At 49.6% G+C, this 27,597-nt stretch overlaps 1 protein-coding gene across 3 annotated transcripts; it reads left to right on the top strand.

Annotated features, from left to right (window-relative positions):
- On the top strand, positions 1–27,569 carry Slc12a4 (solute carrier family 12 member 4). 3 transcript variants are annotated; one of them, XM_029566405.1, is made up of 24 exons: positions 1–209; positions 7,676–7,770; positions 9,193–9,324; positions 14,168–14,314; positions 14,414–14,468; positions 16,363–16,493; positions 18,082–18,323; positions 18,455–18,669; positions 19,219–19,383; positions 19,463–19,561; positions 20,017–20,074; positions 20,394–20,568; positions 20,958–21,076; positions 22,420–22,518; positions 22,776–22,895; positions 23,228–23,332; positions 23,709–23,877; positions 24,483–24,678; positions 24,792–24,961; positions 25,056–25,187; positions 25,268–25,375; positions 26,335–26,597; positions 26,731–26,864; positions 26,988–27,569. In XM_029566405.1, the coding sequence occupies exons 1-24, from the start codon at positions 95–97 to the stop codon at positions 27,077–27,079; spliced, it is 3,336 nt and encodes a 1,111-aa protein (XP_029422265.1). In that variant the 5' UTR covers positions 1–94; the 3' UTR covers positions 27,080–27,569. The 3 variants fall into 3 exon arrangements, with proteins under 3 accessions (XP_029422265.1, XP_029422266.1, XP_008837271.1); XM_008839049.2 differs by having other exon boundaries at positions 20–209; positions 26,413–26,597; positions 26,988–27,567; XM_029566406.1 differs by lacking the exon at positions 22,776–22,895.
- Positions 27,570–27,597: the final 28 nt, after the last annotated feature.

Below are 27,597 nucleotides of genomic sequence, written 5' to 3' on the forward strand. Positions count from 1 at the left end.
GCGCAGCGGGGAGGAATGCGAGCGGGCGGGACTCGCCGGCTTGGGGCAGCGGGGCACCCGGCAAAAGGCCGCGACGGCAAGCTGAGCGCGCGCGATGCCTCACTTCACTGTGGTGCCGGTGGACGGGCCGCGACGCGGCGACTATGACAACCTCGAGGGGCTCAGTTGGGTGGACTACGGGGAGCGCGCCGAGCGGGAGGACTCAGACGGTGAGGGCGCGCCTGGAGGGGGCCTTGGCCGGGAATGGGGGCGTCCACGCAGAAGCCGCGCCGTACGCGCCGCCGGACCTCGCGAGCGTAGGTCCTCCACTTTCCTTGCTCCACGCGCTCGCAGGTGGATGAATCTTACGGAGCGGACTCCCCGGCCAAGCCGTGCTCCCCACCCCAGCTCCTCCCCTGCGGGCTGCGGGCTGGGGCTGCAGACGTGGCCGCCCAGGGAGGCCAGCCAGCGAGCTGTCTAGCGCCGGCTGGTGTCCAACGTGCGCCCCTGGCTCAGACTACTCATCAGAAGCCTCGATGGCACTTTCTGAGAATCGCCCCCATCCTCTTGCGAGTCAGCGTCTCTTCCCCTGTGACTCACCTCTCCTCTCTTGTTGGGCCCGTTCCGTCCCCCGCCTCCCTGCTGTCTGGTCGGGTGTGCCCGCTAAAGGGGCCTCTGTTGGCTTTGGGCTAGCTCTGTAGGTACAGCGGGCATCTGGGGAGCAGTCTCACACTGGGCCAGGCTTGTCTAGGTACAACGTGAAGCAACTCGTTTTAATCCTCACAGCCTCCCCCATGGGACAGGTTCTGTTACTTGCATTTAGGAAGGAGTGAAGGGAGGCGGGGAAGAGTTATGTAACTTGTCCCCAGTGGGATTCAAACCCTGAACCTGGGTGTTAAGGGCTGGGCCTAGAGGTGAGCCCTTCCCTTCTTCCAGTGTTTCTTTTCCCCATCTCACTTGGAATATGAACGCTACTGGAGACATTGTCTCTGTAGCTGTATATGCATGTGTAAATGCACGTGTGTAGCCGTGGGTATCACAGAATGAAGACAGGGTCAGGTCAGGGCATTCTCATAGCTACTGATACCTGTGGATCTGCCTGTGATGTCTGACAGACAGTAATGGAAAGATAAATGCATGTTGTGTCAAGTGATGCTATCTTAACCTCTTCTATCTGTGATGGTGACACATCTGAGGTGATCCTGATGTGAATGGTGGCTGTATCCACCTAACTGCCATGTGTAGATGTAGCATAGGATAGTGCCATGGAAGGTTTTCAGGCTTCACAGCTGTGTGTGAGTGGCCCCTGCCCAGTGTCCCTGGCTGCTCCTAGCCTGGTCCAAGGGGTCAGAGCAAGAGCCAATTTCCCTGCTCTGCTAGGCCTGGAAGAATATTTGTCCCCAGAGGATGCACTGAACTGCATCCCTAGGATCAGCCTGGACCAGTGGCAGAGCTGAGACTTGCCTTTGGCCCCACCTTAGTCGTTCACAGGATGACAGGAGTGACCTGGAGCTCTGTTGGCTGCTGGCTGTGTCCTACCAGATCTCCTGGCTAGGCCAGCTCCTCCCATTACCCCCTCTTTCTCCTCCTCTTACTCCTTTTCAGCCAGACTGTGGCTGTGTCTGCAGCATGGGGGATACCCTGCAGCACCCCGGTGAGTGATTTTTTTCTTGGTGGGGATGGCAAAGAGTCAGAGAGCATAGAACTCTTTAGCCTCAGGTCCCCTTCTTGGGACTTTTCCTGCTCCAGCTCAAATCCACTCTTTTGCTCTGAGGGACCATATAGGCCTACTCATCCAGCTGGCCTGTGGCAGTGATGGGGAGGTCCTGAAAGGGCACCTCAGGCAAATGCCATGAACATAGGAAGTAAGAGTGTCAGTTGGGTCACTCCCTGCCACTGGGGCATTCTCAGATTGCACAGGAAGCCCCCAGCCTAGGCTCTGCTCTGGCTCACTGGGGTCTCAGCTAGTGTCTGAACAGCTTGGGCCTGGTAGGCAGGCATGCCCAAACCTGCCCTGGAATTTTTGGAATAGCTGAGTCCAGGGCGGGCAGCTTGAAGCTGAGGGCAGTATAGACCTGAGGTACTGCTTAGACCCTCTCATATTCCCATAATCCTATGGGAGCGGTCCTTAAATGAGGCTTTGTGGAACTCTTAAAAAGTGCCTGCTTGTGTCTGAGACCAGACAGTCCCTCTTCTGTGCATCATGGAAGCTAGAAGAGGGAAGAGCTACTTGTCTACTTCATAGAAGATGACCAAGCAGCAAAGAGAGGGTAAGCAGTTTTCCCTGGGTCACACAGGAAGGGCCAGGAATCCAAGCCAGACTGCTGGTCATCTGAACACACAGAGGCTGGGGTATCCACACACTGGCCAAATTACATATCCCAGATCTCTTTTCTTTGTAAAAATATTGTGCTATACCCTGAAGTGCTCTCTAAATGGACTGGGGTCTAGAACAGGAAAAGAAAACCTGCTGCTCAGCTCCTGCTTGGCTGTGGTAGACCCTGAACTTCTTATCCCTGAAAAGGGGTAAATTACATGTACCAGTCGGTTGCTGTAAGGATAGGACACAACTTTTAGAAGTGCTCTGAGCTACCTTGGAGTGATGGCTGTAGGGCTAGGGATCATTTGGTCATGGAAGGGGGATACTGCTGTGTGCTCAGCTCAACAGTTTCTAGAATTTTTTTTCTTAGCCTTTTTTCCTTCTTGTTTTGTTTTGTTTTGTTTTGTTTTGGTCTTTTTGAGACAGTGTCTCCCTGTAGCCCCAGGTGGTCTGGATTACCTATGGAGGCCAGGCTGGCCTCGAACTCAGAGATCCACCTGCCTCTGCCTCCCAAGTGCTGGCATTAAAGGTGTGCGCCACCATGCCTGGCTCCTTAGCCTTTTTTCAAAACAGGGTCTCCTGTAGTTCAGGCTATCCTTGAAGTTGATAGGAAATTAAGGATGACCTTGAACTTTTTTTTTTTTTTTTTTTTTTTGAGATAGGGTCTTCCTGTAGCCCTAGCTGTCCTGGAACTCACTGTGTAGACCCGGCTGGGCTTGAACTCACAGAGATCCACCTGCCTCTGCCTCCCAAGTGCTGGAACTAAAAACGTGCCACCACACCCAGCCATCATGCTCGTTTTTGTTTAATATTTTATTTATTATATTTAAATATTTTATTTTTTTATTTTATGTGATTGAATGTATTGCCTGTATGTATGTAAGTGCACCTGTGTCATGCAATGCCTACTGAGGTCAGAAGAGGGCGTTGGATCCCCTGGAACCATGCTCAGTTTTATTTGGTGTGAGGGACTGAACCCAAGGCTTTGAGCTTAGTAGGCAAGCATTCTACCAAGTGAGCTACATCCTTAGTCCTCCTTTAACTTTTTCATTTGTTTTTTGAGACAGGAACTCACTCTGCAGTCCAGGCTGTCCTTGAAAACCATTATGTAGCCCACATGTACCTTGAACTCAGGATCCTCCCTGCTCCAGCCTCCCAGAGGCTGGAGTTACAGGGATATGCCACCATACCCAGATCAACAGTTTCTAGATAATAGTGCATTCTCCTCAGAAACACATAGTGACAGTAGTGGGACAGCCTGTGGTGTGTGCATTTAGAATAATTTGTAATTCATTTCCAGACTCTTTCCACAAAAGGTTCAGAGCTGTGCAACAAAAGTACCTTCTGAGCCAGGTGTGGTGGCACACACCTTTAATCCTAGTACTCAGGACGCAAAGGCAGGAAAATCTCTGTGAGTTCAAGGCCACCCAGGTCTACATAGTGAGTTCCAGGCCAGTTTTGACTACAGGGAGACCCTGTCTCAAAAAGACCAAATAATAATAATGATAATAATAATAATAATAATAAAATGCCTTCTGAAAGGATGCAGAGGAAGGAGGCAAAAACCCTGACATTAAATTGATGACTTTGGGGCTGGAGAAATGGCTTGGTGGTTAAGAACACTGGCTACTCTTTCAGAGGACTCAGGTTCAATTTCCAGCACCCACATGGCAGCTAACAACTGTCTGTAATTCCAGTTCCAGGAAAATCCAGTGCTCTCTTCTGACCTCCTCAGGCATTGCATGACATGGGTGCACTTACATACATGCAGGCAATACACTCATACCACATAAAATAAAAATAAAATATTTTAGGCCAGGCATGGTGGCGCACGCCTTTAATCCCAGCACTCGGGAGGCAGAGGCAGGTGGATCTCTGTGAGTTCAAGGCCGGCTGGGCATACAGGGAGACCCTGTCTCAAAAAGACAAAAATAAATAAATAAAATAAAATATTTTAAAAATAAATAAATTGATGATTGCATCTAAGGACCAAATTAAGGTTGGAGATGCCTAGCAGTCAAGGCAGAAAGGGAAGTAAGATGGGCTGTATAGCTGCCATTTTCTGATAAAATGAAAAATATGATTTATTCAAAAGAGACACCTGTTTTTGTTGATGGTGGTGGCAGTGTGTTTTTTTGTTTGTTTAAATGATTTACTTATTTTTATTTTATGTGTATGAGTGTTTTGCCTGCAGGTATGTAAGTGCACCCAAGTTGTGCAAAACTCTGTGAGGGCCAGAAGAAGGTGTCAGATCCCCTGGAACTGGAGTTACAGATGGTTATTAACCACTGTGTGGATGCTGGGAGCTGAACTTGGGTCCTTTGCAAGAGCAGCCAGTGCTCTTGATTGCTGAGCCATCTCTCTAGCCACTATTGCTTTGTTTTTGTTAGAAAAATCAGAGTAATTTTCAGAGGCCTCTCACTGAAGAATTTTTTATATAAAAGGCAGCTGTGACTAGGTTTTGCTATTTTTCTTCTGATTTCTTATCCCCAATAAGCATAGGAGTTAGCACAAATGTCACAGAGTGTCTGATGAGCTACATGATCACCCTGGGCTTTAACAGGACTTGGTGGGGTGAAATGACTGCCCACCATTCCCATTGAGTTATGTGCAGTCATCACATGTGGGAACTGAGAGCCAAGTATGGTGGCACACACCTGGAATCTCAGCACCTGGAAGGAGGAAGCAAGAGGATCAGGAGTTCAAGACCATCCTTGACTACATAAGGAGTTTGAAGCCAGCCTGGGCACCTGCTGAGTGATTGTGGGCTCCAAGAAGACAACTTAAACCACATACAACAAAAAGTTTCAGATGAAGGATGCATCAAAGAACAGCCTCAGATGCAAATGAGAGAAATGAGTGGTGGCCTGTTCGCACAGAAAAGATTGACAGTATAACCAGCACTTAGTCCAATAATACCACACCACTGGCCTAGGCTAATGATGACACTTTGGTTGCCACTCCCATCTTGGCACAGCATGTTAACCTATCTACCCTCAAAACTGTATGGTACTGCCATCAACACATGACTTTGAATCCATGGTCTGCTCCCCATTTGCTGTGAGACCTTGAGCCAGGGCTACAGATACCAGGCTATCTTGGAGAGAAGCGGGACACTGCATCCAGAAAGGAGTGTCTAAGGTCTTCTGCTTGCTTGGTGGAAAGCTGGGAATATTACCCACTGAGGCGTATAAGGGACAGATGAAGCCAGAAAAAACAGCTGAGCTTTAGGGATTAAGGCAGGCTTATAAAAATGTGCATGAGAGCTGGGGAGATGGCTCCCTTGGAAAGTGCTTGCTATATATGCATGAGGACCTGAGTTCAGATCATTAGAACCCATGTTGAAAAGGTGGGTGCCCCATGTGCTTGTAATCCCAGTGCTGGGGAGGCAGAGACAGGAGGATTCCTGCAGTTTGCTGGCCAGCTACTCTAGCCGAATTGGTGTGCTTCAAGTTTAGTGAGAGAACCTGTCTCAAAACAAGGTGGAAAAGGGCTGGATACATGGCTCAGGGTCAAGAGCACTGGCTGCTCTTGCAGAGGACCCAGGTTTGATTCCCAGTACCTTCTGCAGTCATTGCACGACATAGGTGCACTTACATACATGCAGGCAATACACTCATACACATAAAATAAAAATAGTAAATGGTTTTGGGTTTTTTTTTTTTTTGGTCTTTTTGAAACAGGGTCTCCCTGTAGCCCCAGCTGGCCTGGAATTCACTATGTAGATCAGGCTGGCCTCGAACTCACAGAGATCCACCTGCTTCTGCCTCCCAAGTGTTGGGACTACAAGTGTGCACCACCATGCCTGGCATAATAAATAAAATATTTTTTAAAATAATGTGGAGAGGGGCTGGAGAGATGGCTCGGTGGTTAAGAGCACTGATTGCTCTTGCAGAGGACCCGGGTTTGATTCTCAGCACCCACATGGTGGCTACAAACCATCCTTAACTCCAGTTACAGGGAATCCGAAGCCGTCTTCTGACCTCTGAGGCATTGCAGAACATGGGTGCACTCACATACGTGCAGGCAATACACTCATATACATAAAAAAATAATGAAGTATTTTAAAAAAATAATGTGGAGAATGAGAAAGAAACTTGATGTTGACCTCTGATACATACATAGGTATGCACACATACATACACCAAAAAGCTCATGAGAGCTAGGCATGATGGCTTATATTTGTAATCCCAGCATTTGGGAAGCTGGGGCAGGAGGATTACCACAAGTTTGAGACCAGCCTGGGCTACAAAGTGAGACCCTATTGGGAGGGGTAGAAGAAAGAGTGAGCATGGTTTTGTGGCTCGGTGGTAGAGCACTAGCTCCATGAGGTCGAGGGTTTGATTCCCCACGCAGCATAAATATGTAGAAAGAATGTGCCCTGGCTCTTGTCTGAGTCATCTAGGAGATGAGGCACATTTTTTGCCAGTCTGAGAGGTGAGTGGAGGCTGGAGTGGGCCTCTCACCTGTTCTGGAGCAAACTGCCTGAATCTGGGGACCAAAGAGCCAGTGGGTGGCTCCTGACAGCTGCCCACGCTCCTGCTTTTACTCTACTCAACCCAAGACCCAGGCAGTTCCTGGCTTTCTGGATGGCTGTTTCTGGCTCTTTGTACACATGTGAGGTTGGCCCCAACTCCCAGCATGCTCTGGGCTGTCCTCCAGGGTGCCTCACGAGGTGCATGGTGGGGTAGCTCGCAGGTCCCCCAGTGGGCCATGACAGCCAAAGGCTCTCTGGGTGGTTTTGTCTATCTGGAGGGCAGCATGGTGCCTGGCATCCTAGGTAATCCAGATTGGTGGGGAGAAGGGAGGTGGGGTTTGAGGGTGGATCATAGCCTGGCCCCGCCTCTTTAGCAGGCTCTGCCCCTCTCTTAAGCCTGCTGGCCTTTGTGTGCCTCTGGGGCATTGATGTCTTCAGCTACAGGGAATGATGCCCAGGTATTTGATTACTGGCTATTCCTCCATTATCTATGGCCCTTCAAGAAGGCTGACTGTGTCAGGCCAGGTGGCACATGCCTATCATCCCAGCTTTTGATTCCAGCACTCAGAGGCCAAATCAGGCAAATCTCCTTGGGATAGAGGCCAGCCTGGTCTACATAGTTATTTACAGGCCACTTGGGACTACAAGGAGACCCTGTCTCAAAACAAAACAAAAAACAGAAAAGGGGAGGGCAGGGGGTGGGGGAGGGAGACTGATGGGGAAAACAGAGACCCATCGTCTTAATGCTGTGGTCTCCGAAGTGTTTTACAGAGACAGTCTATAAATGTTTATCATTTCACAGCCTTTGGCTAAGATCAAGTTCATAGATGTTCTAGAGTGTAGTACAGGCTGGGGCCTTAGGAGCACCTAACTGGGATTCTTTTCCTCTCTCTCCACAGGACAGGGTAACCACAGAGAGAACAGCCCTTTCCTTTGCCCTTTGGAGACTTCCAGAGGAAGTGACTACTATGACAGGAACCTGGCACTGTTTGAGGTACCTGGGGAGCCATTCTGGGCCACAGGTGTGGGGACAGGTGGATCTCTCAGCTGAGCAGCAAACTGGCTCCACTTCTAGTCCCCCTTTGTCTGCCTCCACCTGGTGGCAGCTCCACTGTGGTTTTGTTGACCCTTTCGATTCAAACTGCTTTCCCAGAGGCCACTCACAACCCCACCTCCACTGTCATCTACAGGGTTGTTCACCTTCAAATCCTTGCAGGCCCTTACCAAGGTGACTGTGTCCTCAGGCTTCCTTCTCCCCTCCATTCTTAGGACTTCCTCCAGTCCTCTGTTCTGCTCTCTCCCATGAATAGTCTTCCTTTTCTTTCCTAATTGGCTCTTCCAACTCTGTTCCCTTCTTGTTTACAGAGGCCAGTTTTCCTTCCAGCATCAGTACAACTCTTCCCTTTACAACTACTGTCTCAGTGGACACTACTCTGGAAAGATTCCTACATTTGTGCCTCTCAACTTGACCTTTTTCTTTTCTAAACCCAAGCTGAGAAGATCTGAATTTAAGACATGGTTCAGATTCCTAAACTCTGAACCCATACATTCATCTGCCTCACAGTCAAATAATGTAAGCTTCTTAATCCCCACATACTCAAAGGGTCTCCTCCTCACTCCCAACCAGGCTCCCTGTGTATAGGGTCAGCAAAGAATTGATGAACAGGGAAAGACTAAATGTGGACAGAAGGCAGGTAGAGTCACAGCGCTAAGGCCACAAGGCCAGGGAAAGCTTAGACCTCTGTAAGGGGTCAGTCTTGAACTCTGGGAGTCTTTAAGACCTGCCTTCACCTGAGGGTGGAGAGGAGGGCAAGCATCCTACCTCAGAGACTGAAGCAGGTTATTCATAGACCAGGGCCTGGGGACATCAACCAGAAAGGTCCAGGGTTTAAGCAGACAACAAATTACACTTGTTCCCAGACATCCCTCTTTTGTGTTTCTTGGTGTTTCCTGAGGTGTCTGGGGTGGCTTTGTGTGTGTGTGTGTGTGTGTGTGTATGTATGTATGAATTGAGGAAGATGTGAATCCCAGAGACCCAGTCATAGCTGGAAAGTAGCCAAGCAGGAAGGATGAAGTGTGTGGCTTACTTGCCTGCCTGTCTGCCTGCCTGTCTGCCTGCTAGTCCTGCCCTTCCCTATCCCCTGAGGCGAGTGGTTTTCACAAATGGGCTGGCAGTGATTGCAGCAAAGGTGGGGCAGAGAGAAGCAGTACTGAGCCTTTTGAGTGCCGCCTACTGGGGTGTGGTGCCCACACCTGTCCAGTTGGCTGGCTTGTGCTTCCCCAGGCGAGAGCTGGGATCAGGCCCAGGCCTGCCTCAGGGCTTGGCACTGGGTCAGCAGCCAGGATGCTGGTTACACACAGGTATCCTGATGCTGGCCTGGCACGTTGCCATATTGCCCCGTGGCTCTGTTTACAGGAGGAGCTGGACATCCGCCCAAAGGTGTCGTCTCTTCTGGGCAAGCTTGTCAGCTACACCAACCTCACTCAGGGAGCCAAGGAACATGAGGAAGCTGAGAGCGGAGAAGGTGCCCGTCAGAGAGCAGCCAAGGTAAGTCAGTGTCAGCAGAGGGGCCATGCCTGGCAAGACAAGCAGCAGATCACCACTGAACTGGATGTTTCCTCATGTGGGGTTAAGCACATCTGGGCCAGTGGGTGCCAGGTATGGTGAGCATGAAGGATGGGAACTGAGTGCCTTACACTGAAGGAGGCTTTAAAGGCTGTGCTAAGAAGGAACTTAGGAAGAGCAGAGGCCCAGGGAGGTCTCAAAAGTGAAAGCAAAAACAGCAGCTCTCTATAACTGGCTGTCAGCATGTAAGGCATCTCTTTAAAAGTGGGCACAGGTTCTTGAATATTGTCTTTACAACAAAGCTGTGAAACAGAAGCCTGGCATGGCACACACCTGGAGTCCCATTGATTTGGGAGGGGCTGAAGCAGGAGGAATCTTGAGCCTAGGCTAGCTTGGGCAACTGGCTGTGCTTAGGAGAATCTGGGGTCTGATCCTGGCTGTGGTATTTTTGCCAGTGAGCACAAGCCAAGATAATTCCTGGTTAAGTCAAGTCAGCTTCAGAGGTATCTTTAAAAAGAAGAAAGGAAAAAAGAAAGAAAAAGTTGTTAAGCATCTTTAGGTTTTTTGTTTTTTGAGACAGGGTCTCGTGTAGCCCAGGCTGTCCTGGAACATACTATGTAGCTGATAATGACCTTGAACTCTGATCCTCCCACTTCTGTCTTTCACTTCCCAAATACTGGAATTAGAGGTACATGCCAACCATGCCCAGATGTTTTTCTTCTTTCTTAAAATCCCCTCTGAGCCCTGCCTACTGCCCATCTAAGTCTTTAATTCAGCCTCCTGGCTCCTTAAGCCCAACAATTTCCAATCTTCTTTTTGAGATGAGGAAACTGAGGGATAGGTCCTTAACTGACTAAGATGGATGCACAGTACTGGGAGAAAGATTTATAGGTTTACTGTGAGATAGATAACTGAAATGACAGATCACTGGCATCACACCAGAGTGAGGAGCCAGGAACCTACTTATCCCTGGGGGCTGTGCAATCTAGAACAAGTGACAAACACACAAACCCTCCCTGTGTGCCCCCCCCCGACACCTGACTGCTCACTGTGCTGACCCAAGTCTCCACTGGCAGAGCCTTCTGCAGCCCTGGGTTCCTTGAGTACTGTTGTGGGGGAAGGACATGTATGTGATAGGAGCCTTCTTCCTTGTAGGGCTTCCCTGCCTCTTTTCTGGTCCCTGGTTGTCTTTTTTGGTCCCTATTACCTGCTCATTTCCTCTGGTCCTTTAGTCTCCACTAACTATTTAGGATGACTTTGTTTTGTTTGGGGTTTGGGTTTTGTTTTTTAGATGGTGCCTTATGTGACTCGGGCTGGACTTGAACTCGATATGTAGCAGAGGCTGGCCATGAACTCCTGATTCTCCTACTTCCACCTCCCAAGTACCAGGATTACAAGTGTGTGACACCATACCTGATGACTTTTCATCTTTTTAATTTTGTTTTTGCTGGGAATAGAACCCTGGGCATTATGCATGCTAAACGTACAGTCTACCACTGAGCTATATTCCCAGCTCCTAGGATGATTTTTGCATCTTTGTTTAGCCCCTCTGTCTGATAGACCGGTTTAACTGAGGGTTGGGAATTTCTTCTATATTTTTTATTTGGAAGCAAGGGACACTTCCTACCTCCTGCCTCCCTGAGGTTTGGGAAATGGCTGTGCTTAGAAGCAGCGGGGGTCTAGTTTTGGCTGTAGTATTCTCTTTGGTGGTCAGCACAAGCCAGAATAACTCCTGGTTAAGAGAAGGCCAGGTCATCAGCTTCAGACCTGCTTGTGAAAAGTGGACATTGCTGGGATCAGCCCAGGAGAGAGGGTGGACCAAGTTAAAGTAGATCCTTACTGCTGGGGACGGTGGCACACACCTTTAATCCCAGCAGAGGCAGGTGGATCTCTGTGAGTTCCTAGCCAGCCTGGTCTATATAGCAGGAGTTCCAGGTCAGCTAGGGCTACAGGGAGACCCTGTCTCAAAAAGACCGCCCCCCCAAAAAAGTGTACCCCTCACCTATTGCTTAGGCAAACCAGCCCACTCTTCAGACAGGGCAGATAATATCTTGAGGTGGCCCAGACCTGACCCCCACCCTCTCCTGCTGGTTGTGATTTTGCTGGCATGTTCTGAACTAAAGACTGCTGTCTCTGGCCATGCCTTTGCATCCTTATAGGAGAAGTCACAAGTTCTAAGAAAATGTTCAGTGGGTGATAGAATCCTTTGGTAAGAGCCTCATCCCTGTCCCCTCAGGCCATGCTAGGAAACTGGTAGCTGGGAATGAAAAAGCCCTCAAGGAAGGCCTGTGCATGTCTCAGCAAGAGTGTGTGAAAGAAACCTGGGTTGGTGAGGGGCTGTGGGCCTTTGGCTTAATTGGACTCCAGCCTCTGCTACTCTACATACCTGATCCTAGGATAAGGATGTGAGAGGGTACCTGAGGGTCCTAGCCTCATTGGCTTATCCATAGAGGGAGGAGGAACCTGGCCAAATCTGATAGGAAGTTACAGAGCAATAGGCCTCAGAAAAGAAGGCTTGAAGCAGAAGGGTGTTGGGTCTCCAATCAGACCACGTCAGGACCCAAAAGCAGCCTCTCACTGGAAGCCACTCCTACTTTGGCCCAGTGACCTTCTGAGGCTGCCAGAGGTTATTTAGGGATGCAAAAAGCATTTCCGGCCCTGCCCTTTCCCACACTGCCCTTTTCTCAGAGTGACTCAGCCTAAGATGGGTATAGGACTGGGAGCTCTTGCTATTACCACTATCCAGTGGGTGGTGTCCTCTGAGAAGGGCTCCAGGGAGCCCAGAATAAGGTGTGTCTCTTCTGTACCGCACTGTGCAGGACAGTGTGGGGAAGCTTTTGTTTTTGTCAGGTTCTTCTGAAGGTCCTTCAGGCCCAGACCTGGCACTTCAGGAGGGTTCTTCCTCCCCCAGCTTCAGGACAGAGGAGGCTTTTGTGGGATTCTCTGCCCTGGGCTGCATCAGTATTGCCTCTGTGTATACAGCCTCTGCCATGGCTTCCTGGCTGGCCCCTCACCTGCCCTTATAGAGTTGAGAAGCCCTGCCGATCTGTGTCCTTACCTGCCCACAGCCTGGTCTGTGTTCTGTCTGTGCAACTTCCCAAAACAGGAAGAGACTTCCATGACACCATTCACTGAGTTCAGGAGCACATTTTGGGGACATGTAAGACTCACTGGTATTAGAACAGTAAATGAGCCAAGTCTACTGCACCATGGGCATGGATATACCAGTAAACTGTTGATTACTGTGACTTGGAATAACCATTGTCACAGAAGTGAATGTCAGATGCTGAGGGAATGAATGCAGGAGCACCCAGTCCATTCAGCCCCAGGGAACTTCCTGGGAAGGGTGATAGTTAAACTTCCTGGAGAGGAGATTTCACTGAAGAGGAGTTTGCCAGTCAGTGAGGTAGTCCCTACCTCCTGAGCAGAGCCTACCACATGCCTAGGTTCAAAGGTTCTAAGGGAAGAATGTAGTTTGGAACTGGGGCTGATGAGGAAGGTAATGGAGTACAGCTGGTGACCCCAGACAAGGAGTCTGGACCACATGCCACACACAGGATTAGAGGGCAGTGCAGAAGATTTCAACAGGAATGAAGAGATTGAACTTGGTTTTTAGAGTGGAGAGGCTGGCAGGTGTGGGAGGCACCACTCAGTATCCCCAGGCATACTGCTGCATGTTCAAAGGTCTAAGACTAGGACAAAGCAGGCCAATGTAAGGGCAGCAGGGAGGCAGAACTCTGTCCACTTGAACTAGAGTCAGGGGATTGGAGTAAAGGAGGAACAGGGTCAATATTTTGGGCTTTGGCTTGAGTGATGGGGTCTGTTAGGTGAGATGGTGGGGATCTGAGACAGGCCCCTTTTCCAGAAGTGGAACAAAAACCAGAATGTAAATGTGGCAGTGTACTCCTGTAATCTCACCACTCAGGAGCCTGAGACAGAAGGATTGCCATAAGTTTGAGGCCAGTAAGTTCCAAGCCAGCCTGGCTAAAGAGTGAGACCCTGTTCCAAAAAAAAGCAAAAAACAGAAAAGGGCCAGAATTGGTGATGTACACCTAATAATTCTAGCTCAGGAGGCTGAGACAGAAGGCTCATCGTAAGTTCAAGACCAACTCTAGTCTATATAGTGAGCTCCAGGCCAGCCAGGGCTATATAGATAGATTTTATCTCAAAAACAAAAGAAGAGCTGGGCGTGGTGGCGCATGCCTGTAGTCCCAGCACTTGGGAGGCAGAGGCAGGCGGATCTCTGTGAGTTCAAGGCCAGCCTGGTCTACATAGTGAGTTCCAGGACAGCTGGGGCTACAGGGAGACCCTGTCTCAAAAAGACAAAAAAATAAAAAAAGAAGAAATACAACAGAAGAGGAAGGGAAGGAGGCAATACCTTAGTTTAGGGGAAGGGGTAAGGTTCAAATCTTACACATGGATTTTAGAAAAAATCAGGTCTTGGCCTGCAAGATGGCTCAATGGGTAAAACCACTTGCAGTAAAAGCCTGATGACTTGAATTTGAGAGAAGTGACTTCCAAGGGTTGTCCTCTGTCCACCACATGCATGCCATGGCATGTGTGTACCGCTGCCCCCCACACACACACATCATGAACACCCATACAGCAATGATAAATTTAAAAAGAAGAATCCGGTCTCATACCTTCCCAGTCTGAACTATCTTCCTATGTGTCAGGAGAAAGATATTCTAGCTTTCACCCCCACCCCCATCCTGCACTCCACTGGACCCCAGGTATGGGAGCTGCTGAGTGGCTAGGGGCTTCTCTACATGGTACATCTAGACCTCTCTGATGTTCTGTGTCCCCTCCTTTCCTGCCCACTCAGGCACCCAGCATGGGCACCCTCATGGGGGTGTACCTGCCCTGTCTACAGAACATCTTTGGGGTCATTCTGTTCCTGAGGCTGACCTGGATGGTGGGTACGGCTGGTGTGCTGCAAGCCCTCCTCATCGTGCTTATCTGCTGCTGCTGTGTGAGTGTCCCAGTGGGCTAGGGCTGGTCTGGGCACGGGCCATGGTCTCCCACAGAGCCCACCCAGCTGAGCTGCTCATCCAGGCCCTCTTTTCTACAGACCCTGCTGACAGCCATCTCCATGAGTGCCATCGCCACCAATGGTGTGGTTCCAGGTGAGTGAGTCCCACCCTTGCCTGTTGCAGGGTACATGTTCCAGAATCCAGCTTGATCTGTCTTCTATCCTCCATTGTCTCTCTCCGCAGGCAGTTCTCTAGAGAGGTCCCATCTCTAACTCCAAGACAATTTAGGAACTTCCCTGATCAACACAATTTGAGACTGCTGTTATGTTTTGTTGATATAAAAATTGCACACTTTTGGGGGCTGGAGAGATGGCTCAGCGGTTAAGAACGCTGGTTGCTCTTGCAGAAGACCTGGGTTCAAATCCCAGCACCCACATGGCAGCTAACAACTGTCCGTAACTCCAGCTCTAGGGGATCCGACAGCCTCATCTGTCTTCCGCAGGCATTTCACGACACGAGTGCACTTACCTGCATGCAGGCAATACACGCATACACATAAAATAAAAATAATAAATAAAAAAAAATTTTTTAATTGCACACCTTTAATCCCAGCACTCAGGAAGTAGAGGCAGGCGGATCTCTGACGTTGAGTCAAGCCTGGTCTACATAGCAAGTTCCAGTCCAGCCAGGGCTACACAGTGAGACCCTGTCTCAAAAACAGTAATGCACCCTTCCCAAGAAAGTGCAATATGTGTTCACCATAAGAAGGCTTAAAGGGACAGGAAAGCTTAGAATGGAAAACCAAAAGCACCCATAATCTTACCATGTTAAGTTCATTACTGTTAGCCTTTGGCACATGGTCGTAGATGCTTGTTAAGTATTGGTCTGTGGTGTGTGTGTGTGTGTGTGTGTGTGTTTCCCAGACTTTGGGAAAAAATTTTTTTTTTAATTTCATGTGTGTGAATATTTTGCCTGCATGTATGTAAATGCACCTGTGTCATGCAATGCCCATGGAGACCAGAAGAGGGCATCAGGATTCTAGAGCTGCAGATGGTTGTTAGCCATAATCTGGGCGCTGGAACCAAACCCAGGTCATCTGCAAGAGCAGCCAGTGCTCTAAACTGCTGAACCATCTTTCCAGCCCCTAGAAAAAAAATTTAAAGCAGGGTTCTCTATGCTAGTATATAACCAGTTTATGAAATTACTCTCCTATATGTGGATTCTACTTTCTCACCATCTTATTTTATTTGGGATGTGTGTGTTTTCTGGTTTTCTTGGCTGCCCTGGAACTCAACATGTAGATTAGGCTGGTTCTGAACTGCCTCTGCCTCCTGAGTGCTAGGATTATAAGCATGCACCACCACACAAGCCTCTTTTTCACCATTGTAAGCACCACTGTTGTGAACAGCCTTAACACCCTTGATGGTTACTTTAGGAGAGTCCTAGAGGTGGGGTTACAACATAAAAGAAATTGACTCTCCCCTTGTATTTTTTGGTTCCTATTACCAGATTTTTACCAGAGAGGATTTGGTACTAGCGTAGGATCGCTCTTAGTCCTTACCACCTTGGGGCCCAGTGTTGACTGCCAGTCACCTAAGGGTATTAGACTCTGACAGAAGCATAAATTCAGGGCAGATCTATGCTAGGCCACAGGGTCAAAAAATAAAAATGACGGGCTGGAGAGATGGCTCGGCAGTTAAGAGCACTGGCTGCTCTTGCAGAGGACTTGAGTTCAATTCTCAGCATCCACATGGTAGCTAACAACTGTCTGTAACTCCAGTTTCAGGAGATACAGGGCCCTCTTCTGACCTCCATGGGCACTGCACAACATGGGTGCACTTACATATGTGTAAGCAATACACTCATACACATAAAATAAAAATAATAAATATTTTTAAATAAATAAATAAAAATAAATGAACAGGATCCTGCCTTAGTCTGTGAAAGAGAAAAGTGGTCCTTATCCTTTTGGGTGGTGTGGGGTTTTGCCATGAGGCAGACCTCATTGAAGAACTAGCCTTAACTTGTGTCACTTTCTCCACTGTAGCTGGTGGCTCCTATTTCATGATTTCCCGCTCACTGGGACCAGAATTTGGAGGTGCTGTGGGCCTGTGCTTCTACCTTGGAACAACATTTGCAGCAGCCATGTATATTCTAGGAGCCATTGAGATCTTGCTGGTGAGTCAGGCAAAGTCCTGATCAGTACTCTCCTCATCCCTGGCCAGGATCTGGGGTTTTCTATCGTGGGAGGCCTCAAGGGAAAAAGACCATTGCTCAGTTGAGCCGCCTCTTCACTCTTGTGCTAGTTTGGCCCAGGCATGGAAGAGGCCTGGTTGCTCTCACCTTGGCCTGGATATTTCATCTACCTAAATACTGTTTGGGCCATGGAAGTCTGCCAAGTATTTATTTAGCTAAGTAACAGATTTTGATGGGGACACAGAGACAGCCTCCCAGGCTTGTGCAGGCCCTGGACAGCTCTGCCTCCCCTAGACTCTATGCCAGGGCCCTTTAGATTTATTTTCCCCTTGTCCTAAGTCAGATTGAACAGCCATCAAATTCTGTCTGGAGGTCCTTGAGTCCCAGGGTGCCTGGACCAATGGGAGAAAGGGTAGAGGGGCTAACACAGGGTCAGAGGTACTCCCTTGAGGATCCAGAAAATAGGATTGTTTAGAGGTCCTGCCTGGCTCTTCCCATCAGCCGCCTGGACCTTGTGTCTAGATCTTCTGAGTTTTTAATTTGTTTTCTCTTTCTCATATTCTGCATTATTTGGAATTCTTCTGTAAGGAAATGTGTTCCTTCTCCCCATTGTATTTGTTTATTCAACTGTGTAATTCTGTGGGCTTCTGGATGTTTATTTTGTTCTCTGGGTTATTGGGTATAATCCAATACTATCGTTATTTTGGTGTTCAAACTTTCTTTTTGGCCCTTCCTTCTACAAGGTGGCATCTAGGCCTATACCTCCTTTCCTTTCTGTTTCTTTTCCTTTCCTTTCCTTTTCCTTTTTTCAGTAGTAGTTTTGTTGAAATGTAATTCACATATCAAGCAATTCACTACCCATTCAAAAAGTATGCAACTGAGGGGTCAGCAAGATAGTGGCTTAGTGGGTTAAAGTGCTTGCTGTCAAGCCTGATGACTTGAGTTTGATCCTGGGTACCCACATGCTAGAAGGCAAGAACTGTCTCCCTCAAGTTGTATTCTGACTTCCATACCTGCACTATGGCATGTGTACACACAAAAATAATAAACGTAGGCTGGCCGTGGTGGTACATGCCTTTAATCCCACCACTTGGGAGGCAGAGGCAGGCGGATCTTTGTGAGTTTGAGGCCAGCTTGGTCTACATAGTAAGTTCTAGGACAGCTGGGGCTACAAGGAGACCCTGTCTCAAAAAGACAAAAATAATAATAATAATAAATGTAACAAATTTACAAGTCTGAAGCAGCCTGGGCTGTACAGCAAGAGTCTAAAGAGAAAAGAAAATGTTACTGGTTTTTAGTACATTCATAGGGTTGTAACCATCACTACAATCAGTTTTAGAACATTTTCATCACCATCCCGTCCCCTTGGGAAAGCACCTTGACAGACACTAAACTGTTTTCTTTCTCTGTGGATTTGCTCTTCTGGACATTTCATATACTGGAATCACATAATATGTGGTCCTCAGTGACTGACTTCTTTTAGATATACTTTTAAAAAGAAAACCAAAATGACAGGTTTCACTCCCCAAACAGGAAGATCAAACCCAGTACTTCTGTCTTCTTATTTCAGACCTATATTGCTCCACCAGCTGCCATTTTTCACCCATCAGGCACTCATGACATGTCAAGTGCTACCCTGAATAATATGCGGGTGTACGGGACCATTTTTCTGACTTTTATGACCTTGGTGGTGTTTGTTGGTGTCAAGTATGTGAACAGATTTGCCTCACTTTTCCTGGCCTGTGTGATCATCTCCATCTTTTCCATCTATGCTGGGGGCATCAAGTCTATTTTTGACCCGCCTGTGTTTCCGTAAGTAACTGGGGTATTTGTCTAGCCATTACACTTGTAAACAGCCTTTGATACCCTGGATCCCTAAGATTGCAGGGTGGGAACAGGCTAGGGTTCCAGCTGAGCAGATGCCAATGCTTCCATCCTTACAGGGTATGCATGCTAGGCAACAGGACCCTGTCTCGGGACCAGTTTGACATCTGCGCCAAGACAGTTGTGATAGACAATGAGACAGTGACCACCCGACTGTGGAGTTTCTTCTGCCATAGCCCCAACCTAACTGCTGAGTCCTGTGACCCCTACTTCTTGCTCAACAATGTGACTGAGATCCCTGGCATACCTGGGGCAGCTGCTGGTGTGCTCCAGGGTGGGTCCTCCCTGCTCTTCCCCCAGTCTCCCAGCCTATGGACTGAGCAGGAAAACTGAGCACAGAGCTATCCTTGTATGGCCAGCTCTGGAATGGGGGCAGTTCTGGCTGTTTTCCCAGCTCTTCAGTGTTGTCTTAGCCTAGGCTCCTGGGTGAATGGAGCCTGTCTGGCTAGCATCCCAAGCTTTCAGCAGCCTCTGGAAAATTCTGGCAGCCCCTCATAAATTCTGGCAGCCCCTCATCCTCCTGCTACCAGCCTCCTATGCTGCCTGGGGATGTTCCCACAAGAACCATAAAGGGTCTCTGTCTGGGACATAGGCAGGGGTGAGGTTCTGGCTGATGATGGTTCAGTCACCTTTGTCAGATTTCTAACAGGAAAGCTTCCTCTCTCTGGCCAGAACTGTCCTGTGATAGACACTGTAGCCATTGGATTCAAACTGTCCCCAGAGTTCCCAGAACTTCCCTGTATCTGTAACCTCTAGCAGGGCTGCCCCAAACTTCCCTGTGGAAATCAGTGGAGCTGTAGTGGTAATACCCCTCCCCCTACAGAAAATCTGTGGAGTGCCTACCTGGAGAAGGGTGAGATTGTGGAGAAGTATGGGCTGTCCTCCACAGACACCCTTGGCCTGAAAGAAAGCTTGTCCTTATATGTGGTAGCTGACATCGCCACATCTTTCACTGTGCTGGTTGGCATCTTCTTCCCTTCTGTAACAGGTAAGACCCTCATGCCCACCCACTCAGCCCTGCCCCAAATCCTGGGGAATCCCTGAGGGAATTCTGTCTGGTTTTGGAGGCATCATGGCTGGCTCAAACCGCTCTGGGGACCTCCGTGATGCCCAGAAGTCTATTCCAGTGGGGACCATTCTGGCCATCATTACCACTTCACTTGTGTGTATCCTTTCCCAGTCATGAGGCTTGTGGGGCAGATGTATAAGTTGCCAGTCAGTGTGTACAGGCACACCTCACACATGTAAACATGTAACCAAGCATGGTGGCTCATACTTTTAATCCCAGCACTCGGGAGGCAGAAGCAGGTGGATCTCTGTGAGTTCAAGACAAGCCTGATCTACAAAGAAACTTTCAGGCCAGCTGGGTCTACATGGAGTTCCTGTGTCAAGAATACCAAAAAAAAAGACCAAAAAAGAAAAAAAATCCAACACATGCAAACATGTATACCTTATGCTCTTGTGCACATATACACACTTAAGGGTCATGCATGTGCCTACCATGGGACCCTCAGCTACCTCAGGCTGAGGCTGTGGCTGTGAGGGTCACAAGGGTCTTGTGTTGGGAATGAGTTGGTACTCTGCAGTGTGGTAGAAGCCTAGCTTCCTTAATATAGCCCAGACTTCAGCAGTGTGATTCTCTTTGGTGCTTGCATTGAGGGTGTGGTGCTCCGAGACAAGTGAGTATGCTATGCCCCTCCCTGTCAGCTTTTCCTGCCCTTACACCAGCTCCCTCCCCAATCACCCATGGTCCCACACATCTTAGGCAGTTGGCTGCTAGTAATGATCTATGTAACCATGGTGACATCAGAATCAAAGACGGGACAAAGGCAAGGATACAAGGATGGGGTTGGTAACTGATCTCCACTAAAAGCTAGAGCTCTGCCTTTCCTCTCATAGCCTTCCTCCCTGACCTCTGACATTCCTTACTCTGGGTGACCCCACCCAGGACTTGGGTGGCTCCTTCCTAGAAGTATGGTCTGAGCCTGGCCTCTGCAGGTACGGTGATGGTGTCAGCAGGAACCTGGTGGTGGGCACCTTGGCCTGGCCTTCGCCCTGGGTCATTGTTGTTGGATCCTTCTTTTCAACATGTGGTGCTGGCCTCCAGAGCCTCACTGGGGCACCACGCCTATTGCAAGCTATTGCCAAGGATAACATCATCCCCTTCCTCCGGGTAAGCCCTTCTGTACACCCCACAGCCTGGCTGCTCCCAGTTCCTTGTATTAGCTAGGGGGAAAGGCAGAATCCAATGCAGTGTGGCCTGTTAACAGTGGCTCCAGGCCTTGCCAGCTATCCAGAAGGAGCTACTGAAAGCTTCCCTGATCCTTCCTGCTGTTAGCAGTGCTGTTTAGACCCAGAATCCTCATGGTTTGTCTGTGATTCATCCAAAGCAGAGATACCTGCATGAGTAGAATCAGGGAAACTTGTGACTCCCTAAGAATAGGCATGGGCCTGAGATCTGGGGAATGATGGAGACCAGAGATGATGGAGACCAGGTTGTGACTTGGGGCCCCAGGTATGGGACTACGGTAGTAGAAACAGTTCCTTCCCCTGTGCCTACAGGTGTTTGGCCATGGGAAAGCAAATGGTGAGCCAACATGGGCACTCCTTCTGACAGCGCTCATCGCAGAACTGGGCATCCTCATTGCCTCCCTTGACATGGTGGCACCTATTCTATCCATGTGAGTAGGGAACAGGGCAAGGATGGTCTTGGGAAAAGCTCCTTGAACTTCAAAAACTCAGCTGGGGCTCCAGCACCTCCCAATGATCCTGTCTGGTTTCTAGGGTGCCACTGGAAAACTGGCTGGGCTTTGTGGGGAGCTGGCAGGGCTCAGCTTACCCTGCTTTCAGAAGCCAGCTTGGCACTAGGCCCCATGCCTCATGGTGGGAGACTCCACAGAGCAGAAGGCCAACAGATCCACATTCCAGCAGGGCAGGCACCTGGTCCCTTTTGTCTTACTGAAGCAACTACTGCCCATTCATCATTTTCAAAGTTGCTTACTTTGAAAGTCCTAGAAGCAGCTGAGGATATAAGTGTGCCAGTGATGCTCACCATGATTCCCAAGGCTCCCTGAGGCAGTTTGTTTATTTCCTATGTTTACCTCTACCCAGGTTGAGATCCTTACTCATTCTGCTCCATGGCTGATAGTCCTTGCTTGTTCAGTTCTGAAGGGCCTACATTCACTACCCACCCAGTTTATAGGCCTAACGGAGCTGCCTTCCTCCTGAGCAGGCTCCACCCCTGCCCATAGGCCTGTCACATCAGAGCTCCCTTGTCTTCTTGCTCTCCCCATTTCCCATAGAAGTGCACACCTCAAACTATTCTCGCCACAGGTGTATCAATAGGCAACCCCTCTTGTCTAAGTTAGAGGAAATGGTTCAGCCTTTGTCATGTGGCTCTTGCTGGCCATCCCTTCTGGGACTTACCCCCTTACAGGCATCCCTGCCCTCTGATACTCTTTGCCTGTTCTTCATCACTGAGGGAGAGTTTGCTGCCTCTAGCTTCAGCCCTCTGTTCTAAACTGACTCCTCAGGAGGGCTTACACAGCCAGCCTTGCCTGTGTCCTAACTCCCACACAGCACAGCATCTCCTGTTTCTTAACCTCAGACCAAAATTTACTTGGTCCTTGTCATCTTTTTCTGACTTGCTCTCCCTGATCCTCAAATGCATGACAGCCCCACCCTACCCACCTGCTTACTCGGGCCACATCTCATCATGTCATCATCTCTCACACCAGGCACTCCCCAGCATTCCTTCACACTGTCCTCTTGCAGCTCTCCACTCGCTATCCCTGGACTTTGTCCCTTTCCTACCTCTTCTGCTGGTCAGTACTTGCCCATCCTCTGCCACTTGGCTCTTAGGACATTTTGGGAATAGTTCCATCTGCATCAGACCACAGGAGTGGGTTCCTAGGGGTTAGGAACCATGGTATGGCCCAGTTTGTATTCTAAGTATAGCCTGTTATCAGGCACCTAGAGGTACCAAAGGGGCTGGCTGTGCACCAACCACCTCCTGGTGCCACAGGTTCTTTTTGATGTGTTACCTGTTTGTGAACCTGGCCTGTGCTGTGCAGACACTCCTGAGGACTCCCAACTGGCGGCCCCGATTCAAATACTATCACTGGTGAGTACCCGCTGGACCCGAGGCAAGTTCCCCAGCATGGGGGGTATTGGGGAGGCCAGGAGCCCCATACCAGAAGTCTTGCATTTCCTGGGAAGCTTTTGATCTTGGAAATACTATGAAGAGGGAGATTATGGGACTGGAAGCCTTGACCTGCTCCTTGTGCCCAGCTTGTGACTTGTGATCTGTGTGGGTCAGGACAGCATGGGACAGACTGTGGCCTGGAGCCCTTATTCTTATGCTCTCCACCTCCGGCCCAGGGCACTGTCCTTCCTAGGCATGAGCCTCTGCCTGGCCCTTATGTTTGTCTCCTCCTGGTACTACGCATTGGTTGCGATGCTCATCGCAGGCATGATCTACAAGTACATCGAGTACCAAGGGTGAGCAAAAGGCTGCAGTCAGCCTGTTAACAGCCTGTCCGGCACTGTGGGTATCTGAATGGTGGGTTGGTGGAGGACTGGGCCACCTTTGCTTCTACCATGGGTGCTTGGAGGGGTGCATAAATGGGGACAGCTGCGACTCAGGGCTTGGCCAATTTCTATCCTATATGCACATAGAAATACCTAGGTAAGGAGCTGGGGTGTAGTTCAATGATAGAGCACTTGCTTAGCATTCAAATGAGGGAAGAAGGGAAGACCGGAGAGAGCGGAAAAGGGAAGGAGGAAAATCTGGCTGAGACAATGGGCTCAATTGCTTGTGGTGACATCTATAGGGCTGAGAAGGAATGGGGTGATGGGATTCGAGGCCTGTCCCTGAGTGCTGCCCGATATGCATTGTTGAGGCTGGAAGAGGGGCCTCCTCACACCAAGAACTGGCGGTAAGTTCATGCCCATACGAACAGGGATCATCTAGGGTTTAGGGAGCATTGTTGAGGGTGCGAAGTTCCATAGGTTCCCTCCAGGAGGTTGTAAGAGGCACCCTTTTAGCTGGGTGTGGTGGCTCACGCCTTTAGTCCCAGCAAAGACAGGTGGGTCTCTGAGTTCAAGGCTAGCCTGCTCTACATAGTGAGTTCCAGGCCAGCTGGGGCTACAGGGAGACCCTGTCTCAAAAAAGAAAAAAGAGGCACCCTTTTGCTTGTTGAGCCCTTGGATTTATACTACCCAAACTTGTGGGAGCCCACATTCTGTTAAGGGAAGACCCCTTGGAAAGGCCTGGCCCTTGTCTCAAGCTGCCTAACCATCTGACCACTTTAGGCCTCAGCTCTTGGTGCTGCTAAAGCTAGATGAAGACCTTCATGTGAAGTATCCTCGGCTCCTCACCTTTGCCTCCCAGCTTAAGGCTGGGAAGGGCCTGACAATTGTTGGCTCTGTCATCCAAGGCAGCTTCTTGGAGAGCTATGGTGAAGCCCAGGCTGCTGAGCAGGTAATTGCCAGGAAGGGGCGGGAAGGGGGTTGCCAAGCCAGATCAATGGTTTCTGGGCTACAGCTGGCTTGTAGTGGAGGGACAAATTCTGAACAGTATGGCTAGCCAGATGGACAACACTGCTACCATCTTCAAGAATGAGAGCATAGCTGCCTCATCTTAAAAATATGGTCTGTGGGTCAGCAAGATGCCTCAGCAGGTAGAGATGCTTGTACACAGGCTTGATGACCTAAGTTAAATCCCCAAATCCTACAAAGTGGCAGAAAGAGCCCATTTCCAAGAGTTGTCCTCTGTTCACCACATGCTGTGGCATGGACAGCACATGCACATACAAAATACATACACACATAAAATTTAGGAACCTGCTGGGCGTGGTCCTAGCACTCAGAGGCAGAGGCAGGTGGATCTCTGTGAGTTCAAGGCCAGCTGGGGCTACAGGAAGACCCTGTCTTAAAAAAAAAAAGACCAAAAATAAAAAAGTTAGAAACGTATGGGTGGGCAGCTTGCTCCAGGGCCTCTTCTACTAATCCTAGAATTTTGGAAGAGAACCCAACAGAGGGAAAAGCTGGTGGCCTTACCTTCTAACTCTGGTGTATTCTCCACAGACAATCAAGAACATGATGGAGATTGAGAAAGTTAAAGGCTTCTGCCAGGTAGTGGTGGCCAGCAAAGTGCGTGAGGGGCTGGCCCACCTCATCCAGTCTTGCGGCCTGGGCGGCATGAGACATAACTCCGTGGTGCTGGGCTGGCCCTACGGCTGGCGACAGAGTGAGGACCCACGTGCCTGGAAGACCTTTATTGGTGTGTGAGGGTCTGGCACCTGACCTGGGCCAGGGGCCAAGGGCCAGGGTTAAGTGAGGTGGCAGAGACTGGAGGGCCATAGGCTGGCAGTCAGTAGTACCCCTCCTCCCCAGACACTGTGCGCTGTACCACAGCTGCCCACCTGGCCCTGCTGGTGCCCAAGAACATAGCTTTCTACCCCAGCAACCATGAACGCTACCTGGAGGGCCACATTGATGTGTGGTGGATCGTGCACGACGGAGGCATGCTTATGCTTTTGCCCTTCCTGCTACGCCAGCATAAGGTGTGCCAGGTGGTTGGGCATGGATGGGGCGTGGTGGTTGGGCACCTGGGCGAGTTAGGTGTGACTGAACCATTCCCCTACTCCATTACCACAGGTTTGGAGGAAGTGCCGGATGCGCATCTTCACTGTGGCCCAGATGGACGACAACAGCATCCAGATGAAGAAGGATCTGGCCATCTTCCTGTATCACCTCCGCCTTGAGGCAGAAGTGGAGGTGGTAGAGATGGTGAGCTGCCTGCCCTTTTGTGGCCCTGGAGGATCCCAACTACCATATAGCCCAATGCTCACAATCTCCTGTCTCCCCAGCATAACAGTGACATCTCTGCATATACCTATGAGCGCACACTGATGATGGAACAGCGGTCTCAGATGCTGCGGCAGATGAGGCTGACCAAAACTGAGCGGGAGCGAGAGGTCAGTGACTGTCTTGGTTTAGGCTTGGGGAAGGGGCTGGATCAGGCCTTTGGAGATACTGTCAGGTAGGGGTAGCAGAATGACTCACTTGACCAAGCATGGTGGCTCATAGTTGTAATCCCAGCACTCAGGAGGCTGAGGCAGGAGGATTGCCGTAAATTTGAGGCCAGCCTGGGCTACAATATGAGATCTTGTTTTTTTCTTTGAAAAAAGAAAAAAAGCTGTGGGGCTGGTGAGATGACTCAGTGGTTAAGGGTACTGGCTGCTTTTACAGAGGACCAGAGTTTGATTCCCAGCACCCACATGACTGCTAACAACTGTCGGTAACTTCAGTTCCAGAGGAATCTGATGCCCTCTTCTGATCTCTGCAGGCAGTACACAACACGGGTGCACTTAACACACACAGGCAGTACATTCATACACAGAAAATAAAAATAAATATATATATTTTTAAAGCTGGATATAGTAGCTCGTGCCTATAATCCCAGTACTTGGGATCACTTTACCAGACATGGTGGCTCATACCTGTAATCCCAGCACTCAGGAGGTTGAGGTAGGAGGATTGCCATAAATTTGAGTCCAACCTGGGCTACAGTGTGAGATCTTTTTTTCTAAAAAAAAAAAAAAGCTGGTCACCAGGCGTGGTGTCACACGCCTGTAGTCCCAAGCACTCGGGAGGCAGAGGCAGGCGGATCTCTGTGAGTTCAAGGCTAGCCTGGTCTACATAGTGAGTTCCAGGACAGCTGGGGCTTACAGGGAGACCCTGCTTCAAAAAGACCAAAAAAAACAAAACAAAAAGCTGGTCATAGTAGCTCATGCCTATAATCCCAGTATTTGGGAGGCTGACACAGGAGGATCATACAGAATTTGAGGCAAGCCTGGACTGAGTGAAAACCTGTCTCAAACAAACAAAAAAACTTCACTTGTCCTACCTGAACTAGTCAATGTCTATTCCCCAGAGGCAGGGTGGTCATGTAGGGCCCACCAGGCCCTCATTTTCTCAGGGCACCGAGGCTGCCTTCTCTGGTTGTCCTCAGGCCCAGCTGGTAAAGGATAGACACTCAGCCCTGCGGCTGGAGAGCCTTTACTCAGATGAGGAAGATGAGTCTGCAGCAGGGGCTGACAAGATCCAGATGACATGGACACGAGACAAGTACATGGCTGAACCCTGGGACCCCAGCCGTGCCCCTGACAACTTCCGGGAACTGGTGCACATTAAGCCGTGAGTGTAGACCCAGTCATTCTGAGATCTAGAATAAAGGTGGGGTGGGGGCAAGCAAGCTGTGCGGGCCAGGGACAAAGCCCATTTTGCTAGGTGGTTCTCAGTGGCCTGTGATCAACTGCATTATCTGCAGGGACCAATCCAACGTGCGGCGTATGCACACTGCCGTGAAGCTCAATGAAGTCATTGTCACACGCTCCCATGATGCCCGCCTGGTCCTACTGAACATGCCAGGCCCACCCAAGAACAGCGAGGGTGATGAAAACTGTATCTTTTTGTGGAAAGGCTGACAGTGGGAAGCCATCCTCTCCCTGGGTGTCCCTGGGTGGGAAGTGGCCCCTGTTGCCCCTTGATCCTGTAGCTCGCTGTCTCCTTGACCTAATGCCCTAGACATGGAATTCCTTGAGGTGCTGACTGAGGGCCTTGAGCGGGTGTTATTAGTGCGAGGCGGGGGCCGTGAAGTCATTACCATCTACTCCTGAGTCCGATGAAGGCTTGTGGCCTGGAGTTGGGGTGTACAGTCCAGGGCAACAGTTCATAATCCACACCTACTTGCCAGTTATTATGCTTTGCCCAGTTTTGCCTTGGACCAGTTTTGCTAGGTCTTCTGGGAAATCAAGCTTGGGCCTGACAGTGGAAATGGATCTGAGGACCTGTGGACCCTGGAGGATTTGGAGACTTTCCCCTCCAGTACCCCAGTGTGGGCCAACCCTGACTAGAGAAAACTGGTGGGGGCTGATACGGAATTTGAAGTCCCAGCCTGGCCCAGAAATGCTATTTATTGTATATTTATTGTTTGAATGTCACCATCAGAGAAGAGAGGAAGGGCAGCAAGGGAGGGAATTGAGCCTGACCTGCCTACAGGAAGACCTGGCTCAGCCTGCTGTGGGCAGAGACCCACCAAGTCAAGTGGAATGGAGCTGGCTGAGCTGAGCCTGAGTTTTTCAATAAAACATTGTGTACTTCTGGGCCTCCTGCTGCCTCATCTGTTTCCCCCTGG

This window comes from Nannospalax galili, unplaced genomic scaffold, assembly GCF_000622305.1.
Source record: "Nannospalax galili isolate Female #2095 unplaced genomic scaffold, S.galili_v1.0 scaffold799, whole genome shotgun sequence".
NCBI lineage: Eukaryota > Metazoa > Chordata > Mammalia > Rodentia > Spalacidae > Nannospalax > Nannospalax galili.

Coding starts and splice junctions, on each gene's coding strand:
- Slc12a4 (XM_029566405.1), top strand. CDS start 95: ATGCCTCACTTCACTGTGGTGCCGGTGGACGGGCCGCGACGCGGCGAC. Junction 16,494..18,081: donor GAGCCATTGAGATCTTGCTG/GTGAGTCAGGCA, acceptor TTCTTATTTCAG/ACCTATATTGCTCCACCAGC. Junction 20,075..20,393: donor GGTGTGGTGCTCCGAGACAA/GTGAGTATGCTA, acceptor TGGCCTCTGCAG/GTACGGTGATGGTGTCAGCA.